Raw genomic sequence first — 27,980 nt, forward strand, 5'->3', positions numbered from 1 at the left:
TTGCCAGTTTTTGTATCATATTTCCACGTCATAGAAAACCTTTTTGTTATATATCATATTTGGGTGTTTACAAAATATTGGGGCATTGACTGGTGAGCTATATACCAGGCCCCTGAAGAGAATCTTGCCTTGGTACCCCCGTTATCAAGAGTCTGCCCTGATTTTGATCGTAGGTAAGCTTTCATGCGCATTCTCTTGTGCCATGTTAGAGTGTTTAGTTTCATGGGTCAGCTCCATTATGAAGGGAAAGGCTAGCATACAGGAAGTCCCAGCGCTCGTTCGCTCGCTCGCTCACTCACTCACTTTCCCTGCCCCACTACCCCACCTTTGCCTTGTTCTCTACCCACAAAGAGCGAAAGCCCTGGGGAGATCAGATCATAGGAGTACGCTGAGAGGTATCGACGTGTGTACACAAAGACGCAGCAGGTTCATGCTACAAAGTGGGTAGACAAAACTGGCAGATTAAAAAAAATAAAAATAAATAGAAGTTGCATATAAGCCACTGCATGCTTTTCTCAATTTCCCAGCGGCCCCTGTGGGGGCCACATGATGTAAATTTCACAATGGGCCCACCTCTATGTGCCTTGGCAAGCGACCCCTCTATGGATGGTCCTGTGCCTGTGTGGTCTGTACACACTGCAAGTGTGTCAAGCGTGGATAAGCTAGGAAAACAAAAACAGTAGTTTCTGGGTGTAACTAGCTCAGAGTTCATGTAGAACCTGTTTGAGAAGAAGCTGTGTCAGCAGATTCGCCATTATCAACACAAATATAATTTCTCATTGAGAGGAGCTCTAAAAAAAAAAGACAGGAAGACGAAATCTTTTGTGTTCTTCACATCAACCGCAACACAGGAGCTCCTCTTCTTTCTGCTCTTTACAGTTTTAATGCGCATGTTTGGACGCCGTCGACTACATCGCAGCATGAATGCAGTCGTGCTGCAATAAGGTTCTTACTGCAATGTCTCAACTGTTTTGCACTCCATGTGTGCAAATATGGAAGCCATGATTTAGTCTTAAGGGCATCCATGTCTGTCAATAAATGCCATCAGCTGACTAAGCTTCTGGAAGCGAAGGCTCCGGGTACAAATGCCTTTTCCCACCGCCACACTGCCTGTTTATGTGTATGATATCAAAGCTTGTTGAAACGTTACCGGTCAACGCAACTCGGACTGCAAACAAAAGCTTCTGGCACCAAAAATCTTGTCCCTTCTTTACACATTTTGGATAAACTAGTCAGTAAGTAAGTAAAAAGCACGCTGACAGCAGTGGCGTTCAAATCAAATAAAGAATTATTTAGTTTAGTTCAGATCCATATATCTGTTAATTGGGGGGGGGCACGACGACATGGGGGCAGTCCAACAAGAGTTGAAGCTAAACGACAGAAATAATTTTAATAAAAACTTTTTTTTACTATTATTAAAATCCAAGTCATGAAATGACAAATATTACTTAACAGATCAGAAGTCTGACTCTTCCTATTGTGTGCGTTCAGACAAAACTTTAAACAGAACATTGTTAAATGATCTGCCTCAAGCCACAGAGAAGCCTTCACACATCCTACCACAGCAGCATAAAATGTACATGCCCTACATCACTGAGCCTATGATAGATGGAAACCAACTTAACTCTTGCTGTTTAGTTTATAGTAGCGCTGCCGTCATGGTTTATCATCTGTGAAGAAACTCAACATGCAGTCAGCTCAAGGAACAAAAAGATGCAAGTCACTAACACACAAGCAGCTTTTTATCATCTTGTAAATATTTGATCCCTTTTTATGTAAATTGCAACTGTGACACACAGTGTGATCAAGTGTTGTGTGTTGGCGGAAGGAGAACAGTAAGGCTTGAGGTAAGAATAGAGGCGGGATGGTGTTAATACTGGGCTAACATTTCTAATTCAATTCATTATTCTCCTGGCTGTGTATATGGAGCTGTATCAGGCTCAGGTTGCAGGTAATGTGGCGTGCATGTGTGTGTGTGGTAGAGGTGGGGCTTGGGCTCGTTATTATACGAGAGCATGTGTCACTGTTTGTGATTCATGCCATGACATCATCTGCCATTACAACCAGACTGTCTGGGGAGCCATAGGGCAGAGATCAACTCAAGAGACAACAGACACACACATACAAACACACCAAAAGATCAATGGAGATACATTTTTGGGAAAACAACATTCTAACAAACGAGTACATAAGTACAAATCGAGTCAACAAAAAAATCACAACACATCCTCGCGACCATTCTCGGGTATCCTAACACCACATGGCTCGCCTCGACCCCCGGCCGACCTCAGCCAGTGGCCCCTTGCCTGCATGTACACCCACCCTCTATCTGAACCCCGTCCGAGGACAAGCTGATGTTCAAAAGACCTAATTCAATACACTGGGATTTCTGGGGAGCCTGTGTTTTAATCAACCCAATCTTTTCTATGTGGAAAGCCTGGGATTGGTGCCCAGGAAATACAGCCTGTTACCAGGAATACCAATTCATCCTGGAAATGAAGTAATCCACTACTGCACATGATCACGGGGCACAGATTAAATAATTTAGTGTAGCCACAAGGAAATCATGACAATAATGGTTTAGTCTAAGTATGAAATAACTATTTAATTATCACTATTTTATAATAACTATCACACAGACAAAAGCGGCAAATCGGCACACGAGCCACGCTGAACCTGAGGAATGTTTGTTATTGTTTCTTGAATAAACCTTTCTACAGTTATAACACATGCTTGTAGCTCTGCTGGGTACATAGTTCTCAGGCCTGGTTTATTTTGAACCTTTGTCCTGGCTGATTATGGTGCACACATGCTAAATAAAAATCTGCAACATACACTGAGTCGAGTCCAGGATCTATGCTGCATTACACTGCACAATCCTCATCTCTTCATCCACTAATTTTCTGCTAACTCTCCACTGTCAATTCTATATTACGGTACAACGTGCCTCGGATAAAACGTGCAGCACCAGTCAAAAATTTTAACACAACGACACAACAGAAATTGAGACTGAAAAGCCCATTAAGACGGTCATTTAAAGCATTTCCAGACTGTCGCTCTTGCTCTAATAACATCCTAAGCGTATAACCAAGTTATTACCAGACTAATCAGACTTTCCCAGTCACTTAAAGACAGAGCCTGTGCCATACAATTGGCTATACTTAAATGTATGATGATCTCCCATAGAGGAAGTTAGAAGTGGAAGAATGTCAACTTTCTCCTCACACAGTCCACAGCTGTGTTGGACATACTGCAGTCAACAGCTCCATCCCGCTCCCGTGCATTAGAACGTTTTAAGGACGGTGGTCCAATTAAACGGTCCTGTCATGTTGTGTCCAAAACTTAGCTCAACTGTTGAAAAATATTCATCTTGATGATAAATCTACAATAAGTCAGATGAAAAGTGATGGAAAAAATAAGACAGATTAAGTTCTTCGAGCAACAATGAACAGAAAGTTATTGTTTCGGATTTCACATAAACCTTCCTGCCTTGTCACTTTCATCATCAAATCAACTCCGAAAGCATATCTGCGCCAAAGTATGTGGTGTAGCAGATATGTGCCAGACACAGCGGTGCAACGTGATCATAAATTACATCTGGACGGGAGCAGTGCAGCGGAAGGTTCGACATCAATCACTCTGTCTGATGCTGAAGTGGCAACAGCTCTGTCCAGTCTGGGTGAAAGGTGCAAAAAAACCACCCGGCTAAAACTAAACAAATATCTCAGCTTTGGGGCAAAAAGTGAAGTGACCCTGACAGAGCTTAAACCGCTCAGAAAAAAGCTGGATTAAAGAGGCAACACATAAACTCAAAGCAAGCTTGTAATCTGACCAATCCCAGCTTTAAAAGCTGGCTTGTTTCTCATGGAGCAAAGCCCTATGAACTCAACAGCACTGCACTTCTCTAACTCAACATGGCAATGGAATGAAGCTGTGCCCAGCAAAGCTCTGGCCAGCCTCTCAAATCCAGTGAAACATCAGACCAGAGGAATTCATAGTTATTAACATCAGCATGTCAGTGAAAAAAATTATGTTCCTGCAGCACGAGCCATGGTGCTAAAAAAATAGCCAGGAGACACAGGCACAGACTTCCCTGCACGAGAAAAGACAAGGGAGACCTTCGATTTGAAATAAAGATGTTGTGTTTCGGCACTAAACGCTCTTACCAAGCACAGCATCCTCACAGTTGTCCAATTAAGCTTAGATTTCTTCTATATATGAAGTGGTCACGGACTTTAAGAAACCGTCATCCAGGGGCTGTAACAAGCAGTCACTTTTATTATCATGCAATGTGTTCATTTGTTTTTCAATCAATCATTTGCCAGACAAATTGCCAAAGATGATATTTTCAAATCACTTTCTCTGCCACGCCAGATTAGCTAAACTTACAACATTCGATTTAACATGGATATCAAAATGAAACAAACAAAAAAACACAAGAAAGTGGAGGTTTGGTCTGTGAGGTTGATGAAAATCTATGACTGCTAAACAGATTATCAAAGAAGTTGCTGATTAATCATCTATCAGTCACTGATAGTTTGGCTGTGGCTACATAAGTCCTTCTCATTTATGAGGTTCTTCCTCCAAAGATCAACCACCAGCTGAAGGTCTTAAAACTACCCCCCTGTTTGATCTAAATTGTTCTCAAATGCTCAATTCAATCATCACTATTAAACTCATTGCCAGGGATGCAGTCATGCGTGACAACTCCTTTCTTACAAGGAAGCCCCCCCCCCGGACAGCTGTGAAAAACAGCGAGTCACTGTCTGTCAAAACCATAACAAACCTTTCTTACGTCAGACCCTGACAGGCTTTCCCTCCAGCAGTTGTGCGGCGAGTTCAGGCAGTACCGTTGCACATTGGCACACCACCTGCTTTCTCAGTTTCACCTGACTCATCACACCACTTCTCATCTAATAAGGTTAAGTGACGATAGTAGGGCTGTGTTATTTGTAAACACGACGTTGCTACTGGGTCACTTCTGTAGGCGTTGAGAGTTACTAAAAGTAATGCATTAAAAGCCTGTGTCACGGCAAAATGAATTTAACTGCAGCTGAATCAGGTTCAGGGCTTACTGGACCGAACCTACTTTTGGGAAATTCGTAAAATAAAATTTGATAGAACTAAGCAAATAGGTAAGAGCTTATCAGTGCAGTTGTGTCAGTTGGCAACTGATGCAGTGAGTAGCTTCTCATTCCTTAAAAGATTATGTCAGAGGACACATCCTGCGGCTGTGGAAAAGATATTACTCCATTTCAGAGAGTCAAATTAGTGGTCGGCATCAAGCAAACAAAACAACTGAAGAGATTGCTGAAACTACTGAAACTGGATGTAGAACTGTGCAACACATAGTTTAAACCTGGATAGATAGTGGTGAACACCACTGTGAGGGGAAAAATGTGGCTGAAGAAAGTGTTCCGTTGATCGGGATCAGAGATGGAGTAAATGTTTGGTGAAATCAAAAGTAAAGCCCAGGGCAATGTTTAATAGTAAGAGTAAGAGCATTTCTAAACTCAAAATATGGATAAAACTCAAGGTACTCAGACTAAATGGCTGAGTAGCCTTAAGAAAACCCCTTTATCAGCTAGGCTAATCGAAAACTAAAGGCTTGAAACGTTGGACTCTGGAGCAAAGGTAAAAGGTCAAGTGGTCTGAGGAGTCCAGGTTTACCCTTCTCCAGATTGACGGTTGCATCGAAAAAAAAAAAAGCAAAAAAAAAAAAAAAGAGTGGCACATCAAGTGCTGCACCCATCGTGCCTACTGGCTACTGTACACGCCTATGGAGGCAGCATTAAGATTTGGGGTTATTTTAGCTGGTCAGGTCTGGGTTCAGCAATGTAACGTGCCCAGAAAAATTTCAGTCAGAATTAGCTGACTTTCGAATATATACCCAACGATCAGGTTTTTCCACCAGTAGAATTTCTTTCAAATTCCCTGATGGCACGGGCATATTCCAAGATAACAATGTGAGGATTCATCAGGCTCACATTGTGCAAGACTGATTCAGGGAGCATGAGACATTGGTTTCACCAAAACACCAGAGTCCAGACCCTAACACCATACTTTGGGATGTGCTGGAGAGGAACTTGCATAGTGATCCGTCTCCTGTCATCAGTACAAGATCTTAGAAAAAAAAAAGTGATGTCAGTGTGACTTATTAAAACAATGCCAGGTGAATGTGTGCTGTAATCAAAGCTAAAGTATGAGGGATATATATGTATATTTAGGACAGGCAGTGTAAAACCAGTTAGGAAAATCAGAAATGCCCCCCCCCCCCCTTTTTTTTTTAACAGCAAATCAGCCCTCCAACCTCTGTCAACAAATGCAGACTCAAAGCCACAAAAGTTGCAGAAAACCAGAAAATAAATCTTGCGATGACGGGGAGAAGTAAAGATGATGCAAGAAAAAGGGAGAGAGAGGAACTGATACAGATTAGTCCTGCTGACCAATTAAAATTAAATCCTTCTCCTGTAAGTGTCACTAAGTTTATAAGAGTGAAGTTGCATTTCTTTAGAAAAGGGGAGGAAAGCCTGACTTGCAACCATCATTAAAACAGCAGCAGTCTGTACAGAACAAGGATTAAGCATCTTAATTATGAAACCAAATGAGGAACAAATAAAGTGTCTGGGAGCATGAAGTGTTTCACAATAGTCTCAGGACAGCTCCACTAATAGTTTCGGCTGCACCGTGCAAATTATTAGGACACCATAAAACTATCAAACACAGCTTACGGATCAAGTTACTGTAAAGACTGGTCAACATCGAACAACTTCTGCAAAGTCAACGTGGAAAAGAGTCATTATAGTGAACTGCAGTGACAGACTGGTTAAATAAACACACACTAGACATGTCAACAACCACAGAAGATGAGGACAGCGGTTTCAATACGTCCAGAAATCTGCAGCAATCGCTGGCAATCAACAAAAAACAGGGCTTTCATTTTTCAAGAAGTCAGTCGCAATCTGTCATCTGCGTAGAAAACAAAGACTTTGGCTGTATTTGACTGTTTAATATACGCTCTACATGAAAAGTTAAGAGTTTCTTGACAAGACTATGATAAGCATGTCAACAAAACTGTGTTACCTAAGATCTTGATACAGATAAAACCAGTACTCTAACCCCGCACCAATCCAACTCAGCAGGGCAATGGATATTTAGATTTGAATCCTAATATGGGATAGAGACCGTAGTAGAAAAAGGGATACCTTTCGTAGGGCTTGCACGAAGAGGCCTCTCCATTTCTGACTGTTCTCGTCACTTGAAAAGTCGTATATCTGCTGGGGCTGCATTGCTGTAGCGGCTCCTGGCGTTGCCGTGATCCGGGCTGAACTGTCAGCATCGGCCCCGAATAGATAGTCCTTAAGGGTGGGTCAGTCCAAGGCAGGCACGGTGGAAAAAGTCAGACTGGCTTGTTTACAAAAATGAAGACAAATGCTCAACCACACCGCTAGTCCACGGTCGAGTTGGGTTTAACAGCGAATAATTAGCTACAAAAGAAAATAAGCACATGTAGCAATAAAGTTAACTCGCTAGCTTGGTGGCTAACGTAGCTGCCTGCTGCTGTAAACACGGGGCAGCGGCTAACTAAAATGCTAACAGCTAATAACAATGTTGCTAAGTGTTATACTTCCTACTTTTGCTTAAAAAAAAGGTTATAACAGCCACAATTAAGTCAGTGTCACATCAAGACATAAAAGCACAGCTTGTTGCCAGCTAACTAAAGCTACGATTTATGTTTGGTTATTAGCTCCCTAAACACCTGTAACCTTAGTAAGCTAGCCGACAAGCTAACCAAGTGCTACTGGCTGCTGCTGCTGCTGGCCTTGATGCGCTCCGAGTTCTGTTGTGGCACACGACCAGCTCCGAACAAGGCACACTTTCTCCTTCGCAGCTCACTTCACTTTTAATCATCTTCCCCGCAGACACCACACGCTAAATCCACCGTATATTTCCAAGAACAGCGAGCAGTCCAAGGCATACTGGTGAGCAGAGCAGCTGAAGGACAGTCGAGGTGTTTTTGGTTTGAGAAGTCGAAGATGTTCGTACCAACTCCGCTGCCTGCCTCCCTGCCTGTCTGCTGCTGCTGTTCCCAGCGCCGAGCGTCCTGGCAGGCACGCGCGCATGCCGCGTAATTTCATATTTTACAGGGCAGGAAAAAAAACAAAACATGGTTGGACTTCTGTCTGGTACACTTTACACGCACTATGAAGACAAACGACAAAGTATTAAATAGTTAGAAATAAACAAACCTTTATTGCTGTACCTGAGTGATGTCTAAACCATTATAAAATGTATTTCCATTGACAAGTAAACGTCATTAATCAAAATAGAATCCACTTTATTTCCATAGTATAATGTAAGTTTGACCAATATACTCACTGAGACCTACTGGTTTTAACGACATCAAAATAACTTAGACATATTTTGTGCCTCCATTGGGGCACACACATTTGGCGTTTCGTAGTTGTAATTCTGCCACCTAGTGGACAAACTGTATATACGTTTGGCCCAGGACGTGATGAAACCGTTGCACGCAGCTGGTATCAAAACTAAAATAACTGGTTGTACAAAAAAAAATATTCAGCACAGTGATGTTGGTTCTAGAGACTCTTCCCTTTCTCCTTGAATCTTAGATAAGATACCTGTGTTAGTGTCTTCGATTTAACACGTCAAAGGCACAAAGGTCATTTGTCACAAACCTCAGATGTTGGTGTATTTACACTTAAAAAATAAATGTTTGTGGCAAGAAGACTTAAAATTTCAGCAATACAATACAAGAGATGGAATAACAGAAGGAATACGAGCATTATCTGAACACTTGAAGCTGTATGTGAAGCCTCTGAGGCAATAACAAATGGCAGATATCTGGCAAACTTGTACTAAAGCCTCACAAAACACACAACTTCTTACTTTAATGTAAAGATAATATAAGACAGCGCAATTTAGTCTTAATATGATCTAAAAAACGTCCTTACACTAAACAAATACGATTATCCCCCCTTCTTTGTAAACTCTGCACTGCTGATATTACTGTGTTACACGAGGAGCTTCACTACACAACGATAATAGAGTTCACAGACTGAATCCTTTTTTTAAAATCTCATCATTATCTACTCAACTTATGAGAACAGTTTGAAAATCTGGAGTTTTCAGCTCTTCAGTCACACAAGGCAGTTGTTCAGAGCACAAATAAACATACATAAACAGCTCATTTACAAAGGCAGTCAGCATCACATTTAGATTTTTAAACATCTTTCATTCAAAATTCATAGTTAATGTCACACGTTTATCAATGTCAGCACTTTGAATGAATGGACCTTTTTTTGGAGGTGAAAAGGAGATGACAAAAGAAAAAAAAGGCTGTATTATGTTTCATATTTTCATTAAGAGCCCATCATGTGCTATTTTTAAAGACAGAAATGTAGTTTAACAAAATGTGACGTGAGGGGGTAAACGCAACCTGGAAAACAGTCACTAAAACAAGCAAACAAAAAACAACAACATCATTCTCAGTTAAAGGGGAACTTCGGTATTTTTAGACCTAGACCTTATTTCTGGCATGAAATACGTTCATCTACTCACCGAGAGCAGTTTGGTGAAAGTCGCCGTCCTTTGGAATATATTTAGATTCCTCAAGATCCATATAACGGAGTGAATGAGGCTTAGACGATGCAGCCTCTAAATAAGGCATTATCTGTCTTTATTTCACCAATACTTTAAGACGAATGAATGAATGAACGTGTACTATTGCACTGTAGATATACGTATTTCATGCCAGAAATAAGGTCTAGGTTTAAAAATACCGGAGTTTGCCTTTAAATTAAGTCCTGCCCTGCACTAAGTCAGTTAAAGGCTAATACAACACTGTGCTCTCGCTTATTAACTCTGGGCTGGATGTTTCCTTCGTGTGCCTCTACAGCGTGAAGCGCTTCTCCACCTCATCTGCAATCATTTCAGCGATGGCGAGGGAGGAGGTGGCTGCTGGCGAGGGAGCGTTACGCACGTGCAGCACCCGACTGCCCACATCTCCAATGCCGCCGTCGAACACAAAGTCATCCACAAGGTTTCCGTCACTGTCGAGGGCCTGAGCTCGAACTCCCGCAGGGCCCCTGAACAGGAAACACTGCGGGTTACAGACGAGCCCGTGCTGACATATGTAATGAATCAGAACTCTTGATTCTGTCTGCATCGTTTCACTACCTGAGCACATCACTTAGGGAAAGTTCAGGGATGTACTTCTGCAGAATTTTAACCTGTGCACCAATGAAAACCCCTCTGTACATTTCTCCAATGCCATAAGTTACATTCCTCATGATCAGCTTCTGAAGGCCTCTGGAGTGAAAAGACAAAGACAAATCAGTCTCAAACACTGCACAGGACCTGTAAGCACCCAGGCCGCCTTCAGTAACCCACCTGAAGGAGAGAGCATCTGCAAAGTCTTGGGCATTGAAGTCGTACATGTTGTAACCTTCCCTTTTGAAGGCAAGGACTGCGTTGGGGCCAAGCCAAACGCTTCCGTTCATCCTTGGGGTGAAGTGAACTCCGAGGAACGGGAAACGAGGGTCAGGAACCTGTCGAAACATTTCACAGAATTAATTTAGAAGTGTGTGTCCATTCAAAACATTTTTTAAATTGCTCAGCATTAACATTGTCATAACTGATCTGAAAGTTTGCCGTGCCTTGTACACTAGCACATCCCCAGTTTTCCACTTCACCTCAATTCATCTTGAAGGAGCTCGGGCAGCAGTGTTCCTAAACCCATTTAGGGAATGTAATTCCCCTGAGATTCTGATATTCAGTTTACTAATTTGTGAGCTTTTTTTGACCAGGTGACTTTTTGTTGTATCATTACACCAATTTTCAGTTTTTTGGTTTTTTTTGCCCCTTCTCCACTAGATCAAACATCCTAAATTAACATATCATTTATTACCGAAATGAACTTTCTAAGTTTAAACATTTGATGTTTTACTTTTGTACAAGACTTATACGGTTTCAATCATTTTACAAACTAAAATAACATTATATCATATTCTATAACAACAAAATTCTGTTTTTATTTTCATTTTGTGCCATGCCCAAACTTTAACAGACACTGGGATGTAAAAATAGTCCAAAGTAATCAAACATAGCTAATAGCTAACATAGCTAGTAAAAAACCAGATACCCAAATAAAGTAAAAGAATGCACTATATAGTCCTCTCATTCACTGCACTGTAATGAAACAACAGATTGATCTAAAACCTGTCAACCTAGTGTCTTTGGTGTAAGATGTGTTGGTCTCTTGAACCTCGACAAACATGTTCAGATCAAATCAAGTCTTCAGCAGACTCACAGGGTAGATGTTTCCTTTGACCAGATAGTGTTTCTCTGGCTTCAGGACCAGATAATCTCCTCTAAAGGGGACAATCCTTGGCTCTGGACTGCATCCAGATATCTGCGACAGACGGTCTGAATACAGGCCCCCACAGGTAAGGACGTAACGGCACCGCACCTCATCACCCTTTTTAGAAAGATGAAATGAGAAATGAGGAACAACAGAATGCAATCTCAATGTTGCAACGCTTTTATTTGCACTGGTCTCACCTTTTTATCTTTGATAGCGACTGGATATTTCATTCCTGCATATGAGATGGAAAAAAAGAAAAAATACATATATTTATTCACTGGTGGAGAATAACTACAACTCTTCAATTTTGAAGTGAGCTCTTGCCTTCAGTGCTCCCAGCTGGGCTCTCTTTAACCGTGGAAATGTCACTGACTTCAAATTCAGTCACCACTGTGCCGCCTGCCTCCTCAAAGTCTGCGCCGTACCTGAGAGCCACCATCCTCCAGTCAACGATGCCAGTGTAAGGCGAGTCCAGGGCCATCATCCCCTGCAGAGATGACATATCATTAGCCTCTGCCAACATGTTTTGTTTGGTCCCAATAGAAAGCAAAGCGTCTTTCACCCTGCAGTATGGCTCTCGCTCTTGGATCCCCTTTGCATCTACGACACTGAGGTCACGCACGTTGTTCTTCATGCCACGCTCGTACAGAGCTTTCAGTCTGGGAATCTCCTCCTGCTCTACAGCGACGATAAGCTGCCGGCAAATTCATTCAGTGAATAGACAGATAGCAATTAACGAAAGGTACGTGGGGTTACACAGACCTAATCCCACTGCTGACACTCATTTTTAGACACTTTTTATATATGAAAAAAACACTCTGTTAGTTTATTTGGTCAAGAATAAACAAAAATACTCTGTGAAGGACTCAAAACTGATAAATGTTGGATCTGGTTTGTATGCACGCTGTGTGTTGCACAGATGTCTGTCAGCTGACCCCTCTGAGTGCGTCATTTCAAATAAACACCCTGTACAACAAATCTTATCTCATTAAAACACTAAAGCAGACCTTTCCACATCTCTTGTAAGGGATTCCCTTCTTCTCGCAGTACTCGTAGGCTAACGTCGCTCCTCGTACACACAAACGAGCCTTCAGCGAGCCCGGCGTGTAGTAGATCCCGCTGTGGATGACTCCGCTGTTGTGGCCGCTCTGGTGTGAAGCTGGCAAGGTGGCAAAATTGAAGAAGAAAGCAGATTAATAAACTTGAGGTTTTGGGGAAAGAAAAACAGAAAACTTTATTTGCCGGTTTTGTTTTCTGCATCCTATACACAGTCAAAACATACACAGCAACAAGCATATGATTATTGATGATCAGCAAGTGTGAGCACATCTATAAAAGCAGAAGTTTTGGCAGTGTTCAGGTCTGGAACATTCAGGTGTGTTAATACAATGCCAAGGAGGAAAGACATCAGCACATTTTGCTGCCCATCAATCTGAGTTACCAGTCAATTTCTTGTTATTATACCTTGATAGATAACACCTTGGAATTAAAAGAGAGGGTAATTTCTTTTTGATACGGCTGTACGTTTGGCTCTGCCCTGTGGCACACTGGATATGAAATTATTCAAAGACTTTTAAGACTAATAAAAAGTTGCTGTCTTTGTCCACTGCAATGTTGCAAACGCAACCCACCGAGTTCTTTTTCTTTCTCCAGCAGGATGAAGCTCATTGCCGGATGCCGCAGAATGAGCTCCCTGGCTGTTGCCAAGCCCACGATGCCAGCGCCGACCACAGCCACATCAAATGTGCTGAAAAAGACAGACAGGCAGCAAATTCTAACTTAAAGTTATTCCTAAAAATCAAACTGTTCCACAGAAAGAAGGATAGAAGGTTCAGCTTTGGGCTTTAATGTCTAACTGGGCGTGACTTTTTTTAGCAAGAGACTTTTGAAGCTTTTCTGCAGGGAAACCCGGGTCCAGAATGTTGTAGCGAACAGTTAATTTGTAACAATGAAGAGAGGACATCAGTTGTAAATCCATTCCCCTCATATTACGCATAAAGTGCCTTTCCAAAGGTTCATTCTTTCCAAAGTGTCTACAATCTACAACATGACTTCAACAAAGGATTTGTAAAGAGCGACAAGAAGTTCAAGGTTTAGAGAACATTTATATACGGTGTCCTAATGAATTAACAGCATATTGGGAATTTTGCATAATTTTTGACTACTGGCCAGCCATAATCCTCCACAACGGCCATGCACATGTAGGACTAAGAGCCTCACAACACTTTTTCGGTGGATCGCTATCTGTGAAGACTTGAAACAACTGACTAAAAAGTGACAATATTCTGAGAAGCTACACGGTTTTAGTTCATAAGTTATTTGGATGACCACAACCAGACAGCCTGTAAAAACATGTATGGCTGTACTCTGTTGGCCCTGGGGAACATTTAATTTATCAACTAATCTCTGATGACTCAGAGTTCTTGCTGAAAGTGGATAAGTTACCTCATTGTTATTAATCAATAACTATAAGTTATGACATTTAAGGTTGTACTTAGAGCAGACAGGGGATGGGGATCTATTTGTCAGCTAAGACAAATATGTGACCTTCTGCACGAAAAACAATGTAACACTACGTTTTGTGCAAAAATGAATAGCAGTGAAAGCAACAAAAAAAAAAGTAAAAGTAAAAGTTAGGTGTTCAAGCAGGTGGCTGCTCGTCAGCCTGTTATCTCTATTAATTTTACCACTGTGTATAACGAAATATTAATTCGACAATGAAATACTCGTCACGACTCTCCCGTGTTAAAAAGCTAAACAACAGCAGCAGTGTTGTCCACTTTAATGTTATGTTTATGTCTTACCTGTGAAGCTGTCTGGTTGCAATGCCCTTTACCAGCTTCGACTGAGCTCCACCAACAGCTTTCAAAGACGCAACGCTAAGTATTTGTATCATTTTCATTGCATTTAAAAGCGGCTCACAAGAGCCTCTTCATATTAAAAAAATACCGGACCGACTTCTTGAGTAGACTTGCGTTCTGTGTTTGCTCCCCCCCTGTTACCGCTGCTAGCCATTTATCCTTGTTGCACTAACTCGATGCGCAAGCCAATACATTGCTACGCTTCATGTGACGCTTCGCCCATTCTGACGTAAGCACGTTCAGCCAATGCATGGGCGTGTTTCGCTCATATTACAAGGTCAAAGGTTACAAGTATGGAAGTGTCCCAAACATAAACAGTCTATTCCGCTGGAGGACAGGTGAGAGTAAATTAACATGTTTCTCGTCTGTGGTAAGCTTTTTGGTCTTCTTGTTATCTTACACAGGCTTTCTCCATTCATATCCAATAAGAGGGATTGTTATTTCTGAATTATTTGGTTGTTTTTCAGCTCGGAGATATGGGGCTGTTGTCGAGGACAGTGCAGTCTATCGTGAGTCAGAGGGATTGGAGCCGCAGACACTTCTGGGGTTGGCTCAATGCCGTTTTTAACAAGTGAGACGCTTCTAGCTACTTCACCAACTGATTGATAATACCTACACGGATATGTATGGAAAGACACCTCTGTGGTCTATTTATTAGATCTTTGCAACTTAATGTAACAGTGAGGAGTTATTCAGAGTAAATATATGGTAGTTACAAGTGATGCTAAAAGTCTGTGCTTCAGTGTTAAGCAACTCTGTTACTTAAGGTAAAATCGGCAGTCTAAACTAATGTAAATGATTCTGAAATAGATTAACTACTGATGCGTGAACACTGCAAGAAATTTGCAACAAGAAAGGGGGAGAGCTGAAGGGAGATGAGCCGAAGTATCAAGATTTGTTGTGACAGCAAATTAATTGAGATAGACTCTTTGTGAAGTAGATGGATGCTGTATAACTTATAAGTGCAGGACACTATTTCACTGGCTTTTTCTTAAGGATGAGCTCACTAGACCTCTTCGAGTTGAAGATTAACTGAAAATCAGCCCCAAACTTGCTGCCTGAGAAGGCCACACTCCAGGTTATATTTACAATCAAGGAGGATGGCACACTTGAACAGGCTGTGATTGCTCCCTCACAGGAAGCTGATCATAAGCAGATCAAGAAACTGACAGCCAATGGATAGACGGTTTATGGTAGTTAGAGAACAAGAGTAAACCTTTATTGCTTTTGCAAGATCAGAGGAAATGTTTCATTTTTTGTGTTGCTTATTGGTTACTCTGAAAATTGAAAATAAACAAGTGAGTTTAGCAGTTGCCTAATTGTACTGATCAGTCATGATATTATGAATACCCATCTAATATTCAGTAGGGTCACATTTTCCCCACCAAAACAGCCCTGACCTATTTGGGCGTGGAGTCGCCAAACCTCTGAAAGTATTCAGTGCCAGGTAATTCTGTGGTATCTGGCACCAAGTTCTCAGTAGAGATTAACCTTTAAGTCTTGTAAGTTGTTGGTTGGGGCCTACATGGATCAGACTTGTTTGTCTTGTAAATCCTACAGATGCTTCTTTGTTGTGCTCCTCAAATCATCGTTGAACCATTTTTTCAGTGCTGAAAGAGGCCGCTGCCATCTTGGAATACTGTTTCCATGATGAGGTTGATGATGTTTAGTTATGTAGTATGTGTCATCAACATAAATAGCAGGACCTAAGATTTTCCATACAGACCCTGCCGGCTGGCCTGTCATCGCTCTCCAAATGCAATAAGGGGCCTTGGCTGCCCATATCCTGTCACCAGATCACTGTCTTTTCTCGCTTAGACTACTTTTAGCCAATCCTGATCAATGCAGGCTGAGAACATCCCACAAGAGCTGCAGTTAGTGGAAATACTATAACATAGCTGTCCGGCCACCAAAATATGGCCTTTGTTAAAGTCACTCAAAAACTTACGCCTACCCTTCTTTTTTAACATTTATAACAAATTTACCTATGAAGCAACAACAGAGAATTTGGCCGTTTTTCTTTTTGTTTATTGGCTCCCCCTACAGTTGTGCGATGTCACACCACAGTTATAGAAACAAACCTCTGTGTCAGCTCTGCAAATGTACAGCCATTCACATAAATCGAACAAAGTCAGGTGTCCTTCATAGTCTTAAGGTTCACAATTGTCTCTGGTGTTTCTTTAAGGAAAGAAAGTTCACCTGCTGCCTAATGTATTCTACCTCCTGCCAGATGCCACTGCAACGATATAATCAATGTTTTACTTCACATAATGTTGTAGCTGATTGATGTTGTAATATATTTACAGGTGTGTCTCTTATTTTGTCCAATTTAATTCATATGGTTTGGCTCCAAGACAAGAAACACCTCTCTGTATCATGCAGTTTTGTTAAATAACACTACTGTTTGCTGCCTCCAAAATGAGCAAACTGATCAAAACAGTTTAACTAAAAATTAATCTTTCTTACCTCGTGAAAGTGACTTGAATGGATGCATTTTTTGTCAAAGCAGTGTGAGCTTTTGTAATGAAGACGATAGTAAATCTCAGGCTGCAACCAATAGTTATTTTCATTGCATGTTTTGTGAGGTTTCTTTTTTTTTCGAGATACAACTGACAAATGTACACGATCACAAACAATCTTTTGAAGAGATGCATTTCATCTGAATCAGGTGTTGAAGCAGGGAAAAATCTAAAACCTGCAGGACAGTGGCCCTCGAGGACTGGATGTGGACATCCCTCCTCTAAAACATGTCGCATTTCATGTCATTGGCATGTATTGTACTTTGACTGCTTGCTGATCTTGACTTAGGGTGGACTACGAGAGGATTAAAGCTGTCGGTCCGGACCGAGCTGCAGCCGAGTGGCTGCTGAGATGTGGTGCCAAAGTGAGGTTCCAAGGTTTTGACCGTTGGCATCTAGACTACAATGGACTGCCAACTGGGCCTCTGGGCAGATACAAGATCCAGGCAATTGACGCCACCGAATCCTGCATAATGCACAGCGGGTTCGACCACCTGGGTCAGTGTTACAGTGTGGATAATATTCTGTTCTTGTTTCTTGTGACCTGACCCAGTCTCATTTCCATTTCCTCCAAAAAATATAAATGGTTGAATTAAAGGGATTTCATCAAAAATATGAACAACAGAATATGAGATTTACCTGCATTAGAAACTTTCTGCACTTGATCATCCGCATCAATAATGTTTTTGGTTTTGTTTTTAAGCTGATGTTGGTGTGGAAGGTCAGAAAATCCCCCCCAAAATCATTTGTCCTTCACTGACAGCTCTGCTAACAGATTGAATCACATTACATGTTAAAATACTTCAATTTAAGTCATGTTGAATTATCAAATGAAGAGAGGTCTAATCAAAGGCTCAAGTTGAGCTCAGGTTGTTAAATTAAAACAAGTGTATCTTTCTCACTCTAATTCATCAAAACTGATGCAAGTTACCATGATGTTTCACACGAAGCAGGCATGAGGACAAGCTTTCTCTCGGTGTAAAATGTATTTATTTATTTTTTCCCCTAGATGGTTTGAAACATGTGGAAGAGATCAAATTCAGTAAGTGCATCTACATTGAAGACACCTGCCTGGAGAGACTGAGCTCAATAGACAACATGCAAGAGAGTCTGTACATGGTGGAGGTGGTATCGTGTGGAAACGTGACCGACAAGGGCATCATCGCTCTGCACAAACTCAGGTCAGTCTTCAGAGTACACAAAGAAAGTCAGCTGTGAGCGGTTTGAGTATGTCTAACTGCAACTTTAAATTCATTTAACAAAATGAAGTATTATTCCCCTTCAGGAATCTGGAGTATCTGTTTCTCAGTGATCTCCCTGGAATCACAGACAGGCAGACGACTGTTGGCCGACTGCAGAAGGCGCTTCCACGTCTGGACGTAGTTCTGGACCTGGACTGATTGGAAAAACACATTGCTGTTTTGATTGTAAAATATGGATGCCGTTTGGTGATTCTGCATTAATTCCCCTTTACTCCATCACATGAACCAGGTTAATTGACAACCCAACAAAGTTGGCATGGAATGACCAAAATTGAAAGGTTCTCAAGGTAATACACCCAGATTAGAGGGAGGAAAGTTGCTGCAAGTCATTCATTGTGCATCTTTTTGTTAGTTTTTTCTTTGTTTTACTGAAACAGTTCACAGTAATGAGAAAAGGGAGCACTTTAACCAAGTAAGTCTACTAACACCGGTTCTCCTTGATGTTCTGTAGTTTATTTAAAGCAACTCCAAAAATGTGTGAACGTAGAGACCGGTTTGTGAAACTATTTGAAACTTTTCCCATTTTGATTATTTGGCAGTTGTCATAAAATGTCAGAGGACAGGCAGAAGGGTGAAAATCTTTAGCACCAAAGATTTAGAGATTACAAATAAAGACGATACAGCGTGGTTTGTAGTGCGACTCGTAGGTGCTTATACAGGTCGGGGAGAGGCATCAATAAGTATTTTCAGAAAACGCTCATAATTCCTACTTTATAATTTACTAAACGAACATTAAACTCACTACCATAGACATGTCACTCTAACAGAGTCCATCATTATATAAAAATAAATTTGGCAAACCAGGTAAGGCAGTACATTGAGTTTTACCTCCACAGTGACTACAAGCAGAGCAGCTCCTTGTCTTAGCTCATCTACAAAATATCAGCTTGAAATGCTGACAGAACATACTTAATCCAACACATCTGAGGTGACATGTCGTGTATCGTGCATAGACTGACTGAATAAAAGACGGCCAGTGTGCCTCATGGGAGGAACAAACATGTTAAAAAGTAGTTCACAGCACTACGAGACATCTTCAATTCCTGAGCTACTCAAAAAAAAAAAAAAAATGCTGGCGTTCATGTTCAGTTCGGATTGTTGTGTTCAGATGTTCGGTAGGTGGTAGTTGAACTTTCGCAGGTTGTTGTAGTACTTCTTGTTGTCCAGGGTTGGAAAGATGCTGCTGCCGGTCAGCTGCGGCAAATACTGCAGAGTAAAAAAAAAAAAAAAAAAATGAAGTAGCATCATGGATAATTTTAATGGCAAATGTTTTCCTTTTCCTCTCCACTACGATAAGCTGATTTTATTTGCAGTATCACAGGATGAGAGCCTTATCCTAAATTATTGGAAACAAGAACATTTCACCAGTATGATACTTTTTCAGATTTTTTAATACAAAATTGATTCTAAAACACATCTGACAAACCTGTAGAAGACAGAAATCAGAGATTTCAATCAAAAACAAGCTTGTCTGTATAAAAAAAAAAAAGATTTTGGAACTTGTGTAAAATCTATTCAGTAAGAGTATTTAATCCTCTTTAACTACAGTCGTAACAATGCAAAGACAATATAGGAAATATTGAAACAGAAATTGAATGCATCCCAGGAGGGCTTCTCTGTAGACCAGCAACTAGTTAGTCATCTGTTCTGCCTCCATCGTGCAAATGTGTCTTTCCTGGATGCCAGAATTCGCAGACGTCTGTCAACGTAAACTACAGAACAAGAAAAAAAAAACTGGACTGGTCAAATCAACCACCTCATACTGCATCCGTTATGAACTGTATGTGATCGTTACACACAGTGGTTACATTTTGTGAAGAGCCAACAAAGCACTAACGAGGTACCAGGACCAGCACCTACTGAGAGAACTGAAGTTTGAGGAGGAACTACAGTCAGTAGACACTCAGGGGATTCATTTTGCGCAGAACCACGGTAAAAGAGCTCAGGATCATCGCCAACATCTGCCTAATTTTTCACCTGGTCAAACATGCTGTAGGATGTATACAGGTTTTGGAGCCTCATATGCTGCCATCTATATCAGATTGCATCTTTGTCAGTGAAAGTCTAGCTTATTTCACCAAGACGACAAATAAAAATGCGTGTATTGCAGCATAATCCTGTAGAAACAGTTAAAAGTGCTACAATAGGCTGCCTGCAGTTCAAATCTGTCACCCAATGAAAGTATTTGATACATGACAAAACTAAAAAAAAAAAAAATACAACAAAGGAGGCTCTGACCTTTTGAGTAGCTTAAATCCTATATCGAGTGAAGATGGGAAAACGCATCTTTCTAAACCACAACAACCGGACTCAGCCACTAAATGCCTTAAGAAGAAAAGCTGATGTAATACCCCGTTCCAACATAAGAGAAAATGTACAATTAACAATTTGAGTTACAACATCTGACGTTTTTCCTTTGAACATTTCCTTGAAATGAATTACAAATCAATGCATTTTGCTTTTATTCGCAGTTTACGCAGTCGTAAACCTTTTGAGAAACGGGGCGACATTTCAAGAACTTTAAAGTTTTGCAGACATTTGAATTCTTGTGGGTTGAGTTTGGAATTGACTTAAAATGCCCAAGTTCACATTTATTTAGTTTTTTTTTGTCAAATGTTTTTACATATCAACAGTGTCCCTGTGTGGATAAACAAGGTGAAATTGTTTGACATTATTTACTTCTAATTCCAAGATGGCCGTTGGGTAAATTAACAACGACGTTCTGCTTTTCTTACATTGAGGAGTATGGCCTTTATTATAAGGCTGACGTGATTACCAAAAGTTGATCTTGAAAACTGATGTGAACCAAATCCCCATTATTCATAGAGAGGGCCGCTTACCCCGGGGGGAAGGTGTCTCCGAGGTAAACGTGTTCTCTTATTGCCAGGACGATCCTGCTCTCGAGACGTGCTCTCGCTCTTTTCTCTCATGCAGTCGAAGTACTGATGTTGGAGGAGCTGCTCGCAGGTCAGCCGCTCAGACGGGTCCATTCTCAGACAGCCCTACACCATCCACACGTGGGAAAAGTATCAGTTTAGAGTTGGATGAAAAATAAATACTTACAGTTTATGAATACTTGGCTCTGATCGAGCTGAAGTCTGCATTCTCACCTTCATGAGACTCAGAGTTTGATGTGAGAGGTTAGGATATTTATGCTCCAACGGTTCCTACAGAAAACCCAAAATGACAGCGTGGCTGAGAGAATTTAGCAAAGTAAGGCACAATAGTTTCTGATAAAGCCAATATAGGTGACATATGATGCAGCTGGACATGGGTCTCACCATCTCTTGCGGCTCTGGGATGGAAACTCCACAGAAGAACTGGTTGTTGCTGAAGACCTGCTGGTGTCGAGGGATCAGATCTCCTGCAAGAGTGCAAGAAAACGAACACGCAAAGCAGCATTTAGTCAATTAAACTCATTTGGTCTTTCCAAATTTAGAAAAACAGCAATCAAAGGTTATTTTTTTTTACAAATTCTTCCTCTTCTGGAAAACATTCCAAACATCCACTAAGAATTGTCAACAGTAGATAGTTGTTTGCCTGTTTTTTATATTTGATTCTCACTAATTTATTTATTTTTTTCTCTTGAAAACACATAAAGCTTCCTCACATCTGTCAGTCTCTATCAGAATAATCCCAAAGAATTTCAAGTGAATGTATTTATCTGCCGTTGTTTGCTCAGTGATACCAATATCACAAGCTGGTGGTGACAGTTAAGTATTGTTATGAATTGTTATGAAAGCCTCGAGTCGTGCATCTACTGAATCTGATCTGACTTTTCTTTCTTATCTTTTTTATTAGTTCTTTAGTACATATTTTATCCAAATATTGAAGGCTTCCTGCCCTGTTTAGAACCTGGGGGAGTTGTGCATTAAGTCTCTTGTGGCTGAAATGAGCACTACAAAAATAAGCCAGAAGAAATAATTAGGCATTTTCTTGGAAAAACCATTCAGCCTGGGAATATTTTTTCCTAATGTGGGAAAATAAAAACAATCACCTTGTTTCAGTGCTTCTGTAAACAGGGTATGGATTTGTATATGCAGACTAACGTGTCCAAATATATCACAATTCAGTGAAATTGTCAAGGCAGAAAAGCTGAGCTTTAGCCTCTACTGCTCATTGTATGTAATTCATCATATCAAGAAGACCGCATGAAGACACATTAATAACCAAAAAAGTTTAACTTTCATTGGCGGCCATCCTTGAAATCTGTACCTGTGCCATTACAGCTACATATCCCACAGCTTTCTCAGACCAGCTGCACACTGATCTTACCAAGAGTCTTTCTGATCAGGTACAGTTGGTCCATGTCGGACTTCCCGGGCCACAGAGGAATCCCTGAAAGCAGCTCGGCGAACACGCACCCGATCGCCCACACGTCAACAGGGGCACCATACTGAGTGTCTCCGACCAGCAGCTCGGGGGCCCGATACCAGCGGGTCGCCACGTAGTCTGTGTAGTAGTCACAAGGGCCCGCTGGTGGTGAACAAAAGAAAAAAAAAAAAAGACGTAGCATCGGTAATATGTAACGTACCAAACTAAAACTTTCTGGAGGTTTCCTGGAAACACTTTGATCCATTTTGTTCCTGTAACTCAAGTAAATAATAAAAATAAACATAAAAGAACTTCAAACACTGCTCTGTTCCAGTTTGTCAGATGAGTTTTTCTTATGCGATAGGAAAAAAAAGAAAGGTAACTTTGGGATTTGGTCCTCCGCTTTGGTTTAAGGAACATGTGCAGGAGAATCTGGAATAATAATAATAATAATAATAATAATAATAATTAATTCTATCATTAAAACCTGCTAAATGTATATTTGAACAGTGCTTCTGGTTTAGTCCAGTGTTTCTAACCAGTCTCGACTCCTGACCTCAAGTTGGGGATCACGTTACACTAAATTAAACTTGTTCAGTAATTCTATCACTGACCAAGGAAATTGTCATGTGACTTCAATTATGACTCAATACCTCTTTATTCTATGAGATCCTGGAGTATCCAGAGATGATCATGGTAACAACTTTAAATGGATGAGGCTTAATCAACGTATCTAAACTCCAACTTACATCTGGTACCAACAGAGACATTTCTAATTGATCTAAATCTGATTGAAATGTACACATTTTAAGAAACAAATGATCATTTCAGTTATGAATATTCACACTGAGGTTCAAATGACTGAATGCAGAGTATCAAGTATCACCAACCACCACTAAGTAGCAGCGTCAACGATACAACATCTTCTAAGAAACTCCTAAAACTTACTGAGAATCCTGGCAAATCCAAAGTCACAGAGCTTGATGACTTGGTGTTTGGTAATCAAAATGTTCTCGGGCTTGACGTCCCTGTGAATACACTGCAAAGACACAAGCAGCGGCATTAAATCATCGCATGAACTTCAAAACAGATTGAAGAAAATGTGCTTTAGGGAATAAAGCATCTGCACGAAAAACAATTTATGGCCAGAGGTGCCTTCTGGACATCGTGGCACACTATTAAACGGGGGCCCTTGTTGCATTTGCTGTCTAGGTGATACATTAACTGCTGGACAGCCAAGTGGAAGGAATTCTTGTGAAAAAAAGAGCCATAAAGCAAAGGATTCATTGTAAGTTGGAGGAGGGAGGAGAGCAGAAAGGAATTCAGAAACAAGTTGGGAGAACGGTTTGAAAACTGGAAGATGCACTGCATGAGGGGGGGGGGGGGGGGGGGGGGGGGTACTGTGCACTCACTCACATTTTGCTTGTGACAGAAGTTGACGGCTTGAAGAGTCTGCCAGGTTATACTTCTGACGAGATGCTCTGGAACTCTGTGCAACAAGAAGGAAATCAACACACCATCAACAGCTTCTCATAACAAAACCTACTTAACTGTTAACCTTCTAACCAAGAAGTTAGACATTTTCAGCTTTAACTTCATCTGCTGCATCAACTTTGTTCAAAGAAAATTATCCAACAGACAAAAAAAAGAAGCCCTGCTTCGAGACGTGAGTGTTATTGTAAAATTTCAGAGCCACTCACATTTCTTTGAAAAGGTACAACCTCATAGCAGCGTCAAAGACCGTTGCATGAACCCTCTGAGGGAGCATGAACATCCGTACAAATTTAAGTTTTTCCCATTCAGTAGTTGTTAAGATATGGACATCTCAGGAGCTCTCCTGATAAGAATGAAACATTTGATGGTTTTCTGAGGAACTGCACGTGTTTTGGTTCCAGTAATCTGGGAAAATAGTTCTAACCAAAGAAGCGTAGATATATGAAAAAGAAAAATATCCGATATCCACATTTTAACAACATGTTAAGATTAAGGTCATAAAACTGAGGAAATTGTGTTATTTATAAAAAAAAAAACTAAATGTTAATTGAAAAAAGCTATTTATTTTGGGGAAAAATGTCTGGATTTACTTTCAGGTGCACCACCATCAGGTACAAATGATAAGAACATTGTTTCAGAGCATTGTGGGGGGAGCCTGTCTTATGAACCCTCAAACATTTTGTGTTTTTGGTTTCTTGACTGCATTATCACCATGGCGAGATCCAGAGAGCGCTCCGAGGCCTTTCGGGACAAAACTGTACATGCATACGAGTCTGGGAAGGGATAAAAATAAATAAATAAATACATAAAAACACATTCTATTAGCCTCAGCAACTCTGAAGTTTGCCAAAGATCACCAACAGACAGACCAGGACAACTGGAAAATGTGCCTGGGATTAATCTAAAACTGAATCATCTGGATGCAGAAACAAGAGACATGGTTGGTATAAACCAAAGACAACATCTGCAAGAGAACCTAAAACCAACTTTGAAGCTCTAAGGTGAAAATGTCATGATTCGGGTGGATTAGCGGGGCCTCTCCAACAATCGCAATCACAGAATCCATGATCAATTATTTATTGTATCAGAGGGAGCTTAAGGAAAATGTGACACCATCTTCCTAATTATGTACCGAGGAATGGCTCAAAAGAAAGAAATGGAGAGGGGTTAACACTCCCCCACCCACCGATGCCTACCCAGCAATTTCTATTAATCATTAACAATGAATTTAATTAAACTGAATGGAATGGAATTTTAGCTGAATGGTCAGCACATTAGCATAAGCCAACTGTTAATTTCTGCTACATAAGTCTTATTCAGCTTAATCAGTATTGCTCTACAGGTTGCATCCTCGTCCCCAAAAACCACAACTTTATTACCACTGGATAAAGGAACAAATCAACTCCCTTTTATAATCTCTTGCTGTCTTCTACAGTTTTCTTTGCCCAGCTGTTTTTCAAACATCTCTTTTCTTTCGTCGGCCGTAGACGACAGTCTTCTCGTTTCCATTGAGAGCCCTGATGTTCAACACTAAGGCTTTGTTGGATCAGGGGCCGCCATCGATCAGCGTTGCTGTGGAAATGGCTAATTCGAGCCTTGTGACTGGCAATTAATTATAATCTCCACCTCTTTCTCCTCATTTTATCTTTCCTTCTTTTGTACCCTCTGAACCCTCGGCAGCCCGCTGGCTACAGGCCGAGACCAGACAGCCAGAATTCTCCCTATAAAATGTGGCTCCCTGCCAGCAAAGCATTCTGGGAGGGCATCACTGCAAGGATGCCACAGAAAGCTGGTCAGCCTCCTAGGAGACCAGTCTTGTGCCAATCCGTGCTGGACGGAGTGCAGTTTATGCTGTTTTTACATATATGCTCACTCAGCAAATTGTTGGATTTCTTTATGTAAATAGACTGTTTCTGTTGTGAACTAGTTGTATTTAAAGAAAATTAAATTGAAATGAATTCATGTACTGCGACATGCAAGCCTTTAAGTTTAACATAATATCTTGCAACATGCAAAACAATCAACACACCCACCCTCTGGGATGGCGGTCCAGCTCGTTGAGGACGGTGTGATCGCAGTACTCGAACACCAGGTGAAGCTTCCGTTTGCGTCGAAACACTTCCATCAGATTCACCAGATTGGCGTGTTTCAGCTGCTGCAGAGACACAAATCACAGAACACAAACATCACAGGGATACTGCTCAGGGTAAAACTGAGAGTCCAGTTAAATGTGCTGCCTGGGGGAGTGTTTCATCTGCGGTTAGGCCTTATCAAACAGACTAAACAGTAAACAGGAGGTAATAAAGATGCTGTCGCCCTTGACAACATGTCCTATTTATGAGCTCCTGGTGTCCAGCAGGCGACTCGCACTCCCACCTCTGCATGTTTAATCAAACCACAACAGACTGCAACCAGTGCATCTTTGATTATCATCATTCAACATAAGAGACAACACCAATAGACTTAAGCTTTTACCAAAGATGAGCTTGAGAATAAAAATAAAAATAAATGTAATATTTTTGTCCATGAAGAAGACAAAATCCTGCCTGAACTGACAATTCATGGCTAAACAAAGATGGTCAGCTGGTGTTGCATAGTGACCCTGCTACTGGCTGCTCTACAAAAGAGGGCAAATAGTATTTCATGGCACTGAAGGTAAGATTGACACCATGAAAACATAAAGAAGGTTCAAGGCAGTAGTGACTTAAAAATGTGGTTAGAAGGTTAAAGTCTTGATTCTTTGATTAAAACCGACATGTATTTCAGGAAACCTGTAGAATCAAACGTTTGACTTCTCTGGTAAATCTAACTTTCTCTTCCCACAAGTTACATTTAAAGACATTAATCATCATATCCCCGGGCAGTTTGCGCTGCTACCTTTAGCATCCTGATCTCCCTCAGAGCAATCTTTTTGATGATGGGATCATCTTCCGATTCAACAAACTTCTTGATGGCCACAATCTGTCCCGTGTCTTTGTTTCTGCACTTGAAGACGACGCCGTAGGAGCCCTCTCCGATCTTCCCAATCTTCTCGTACTTCTCCATCTACGTCCAGCTACGAGCGAGGAAACGCGCCGACAACAACAAACCTTGGCGCGCGAGAAGGCGCGAGCGTCTTCACAGCCTAAGAACAGACAGAATAACTGCAGGTGGATCTCAGCGGAAAAAAGAGAGGAAGAGTGAGAGTAATCTGACCGCCTGCTGCTTTTCTAATCAGTTTTCTCCATTATAACTGAAAAAAAAACTCTTTAAGAACATAAACTGAATAACTTTCCCACGGCGTTACTGATAGTAAGTTGCCATGAAAAACTTTTGATGCAGAAGAAAATAATCAAACAAAATAAAAAAATGTCCTGTGCATTTACCATTTGAATATAAGCAAGCCTGCATGTAAACCCAGACTATGTATGCGCTCTTCCACAGGGTATCAAAACGCTTATATAACCTCTTAAACTGCCTCTAAAAGAGATATAAATATAGATGCTTAAAGGTAACATTACTCCTGTCTTCCAACAGTTACATTGCGTAACAAAACATTTGCAATGCAAAGTCTATTAGGTCATTTCCCCGAGGGAACACATAGGGGGAAAAAAAGAAAACAACGAACAGCGTGAACCAGCCTGGGGAATGAAATCAGAGTATTTCACTTATAACAACACAAACACCGTCCTATATTTTCAAAGATTATTTGAAGACTAAACTAACAGTTTAAATTACGTATTCGTAGCTCATATTTTGAGCACACGATGAAAAAGGATGAATTATAGTAAAATACTTTTTTTGTTAGTAGTAGTATGTGGAAACATTCAATATTTTCATGACCGATAAAATTCAGTAAGAAACATCAATTGTCAAAATCAAATGAACTATCGAAACTTACTTTTTGTGAAAATATTTGCAGATGCTTCCTGAGCAGGAACTGAGACTCAGAATGAGCCTCTTCTTCTTATTCTCCTCCCTCCTCCACACACCACCAGCCTGTATCATGGACAACCACACATCAACTGTCCCTTCAGCAGCAACAGCTCCTGTTTTAAAGAAGTCAAGTCGGATATAATGAGCCCTACTTCCTGTCAAGCTTTTCAAAATAAAGCAAGCAACTCTTTTTCTGATTCTCTCTAGCTAAAGTCATTCAGTGACCATT

The 27,980-nt window shown here is 40.9% G+C and overlaps 5 protein-coding genes across 5 annotated transcripts in view; 2 read left to right on the forward strand and 3 right to left on the reverse strand.

The window, feature by feature from the left end:
* The window catches only part of sos2 (son of sevenless homolog 2 (Drosophila)), a 31,029-nt gene extending 22,927 nt beyond the window's left edge, over positions 1-8,102 (reverse strand). The window contains exon 1 of the mRNA XM_072366041.1: positions 7,206-8,102. Within this exon, the coding sequence (XP_072222142.1) occupies positions 7,206-7,289 (84 nt within the window). The 5' untranslated portion in view covers positions 7,290-8,102. The remainder of the gene's footprint in view (positions 1-7,205) is intronic.
* gmfb (glia maturation factor, beta) overlaps positions 1-27,980 on the forward strand; it is a 131,424-nt gene that overhangs the window by 56,135 nt on the left and 47,309 nt on the right. The window lies entirely within an intron of this gene.
* l2hgdh (L-2-hydroxyglutarate dehydrogenase) lies at positions 8,238-14,443 on the reverse strand. Its single transcript, XM_072366069.1, has 10 exons — positions 14,191-14,443; positions 13,018-13,133; positions 12,394-12,545; positions 11,949-12,080; positions 11,711-11,873; positions 11,584-11,618; positions 11,333-11,500; positions 10,414-10,571; positions 10,201-10,332; positions 8,238-10,109 (listed from the first exon to the last, which is right to left on the reverse strand). Exons 1-10 carry the CDS (start codon positions 14,286-14,288, stop codon positions 9,914-9,916), a joined length of 1,350 nt encoding a protein of 449 aa, XP_072222170.1. The 5' UTR covers positions 14,289-14,443; the 3' UTR covers positions 8,238-9,913.
* Positions 14,521-18,722, forward strand: dmac2l (distal membrane arm assembly component 2 like). The gene is made up of 5 exons (XM_072366086.1): positions 14,521-14,585; positions 14,715-14,818; positions 17,056-17,264; positions 17,776-17,947; positions 18,052-18,722. Exons 2-5 carry the CDS (start codon positions 14,724-14,726, stop codon positions 18,164-18,166), a joined length of 591 nt encoding a protein of 196 aa, XP_072222187.1. The 5' UTR covers positions 14,521-14,585; positions 14,715-14,723; the 3' UTR covers positions 18,167-18,722.
* On the reverse strand, positions 19,089-27,827 carry cdkl1 (cyclin dependent kinase like 1 (CDC2 related kinase)). The gene is made up of 10 exons (XM_072366079.1): positions 27,717-27,827; positions 26,714-26,960; positions 25,870-25,991; positions 23,759-23,831; positions 23,291-23,381; positions 22,304-22,504; positions 21,310-21,392; positions 21,139-21,195; positions 20,869-21,030; positions 19,089-19,234 (listed from the first exon to the last, which is right to left on the reverse strand). Exons 2-10 carry the CDS (start codon positions 26,879-26,881, stop codon positions 19,133-19,135), a joined length of 1,059 nt encoding a protein of 352 aa, XP_072222180.1. The 5' UTR covers positions 26,882-26,960; positions 27,717-27,827; the 3' UTR covers positions 19,089-19,132.

The sequence above is a fragment of the Leuresthes tenuis genome, unplaced genomic scaffold (assembly GCF_036924035.1).
Source record: "Leuresthes tenuis unplaced genomic scaffold, fLeuTen1.0.hap1 SCAF_15, whole genome shotgun sequence".
In the NCBI taxonomy this organism is placed as follows: Eukaryota; Metazoa; Chordata; class Actinopteri; order Atheriniformes; family Atherinopsidae; genus Leuresthes; species Leuresthes tenuis.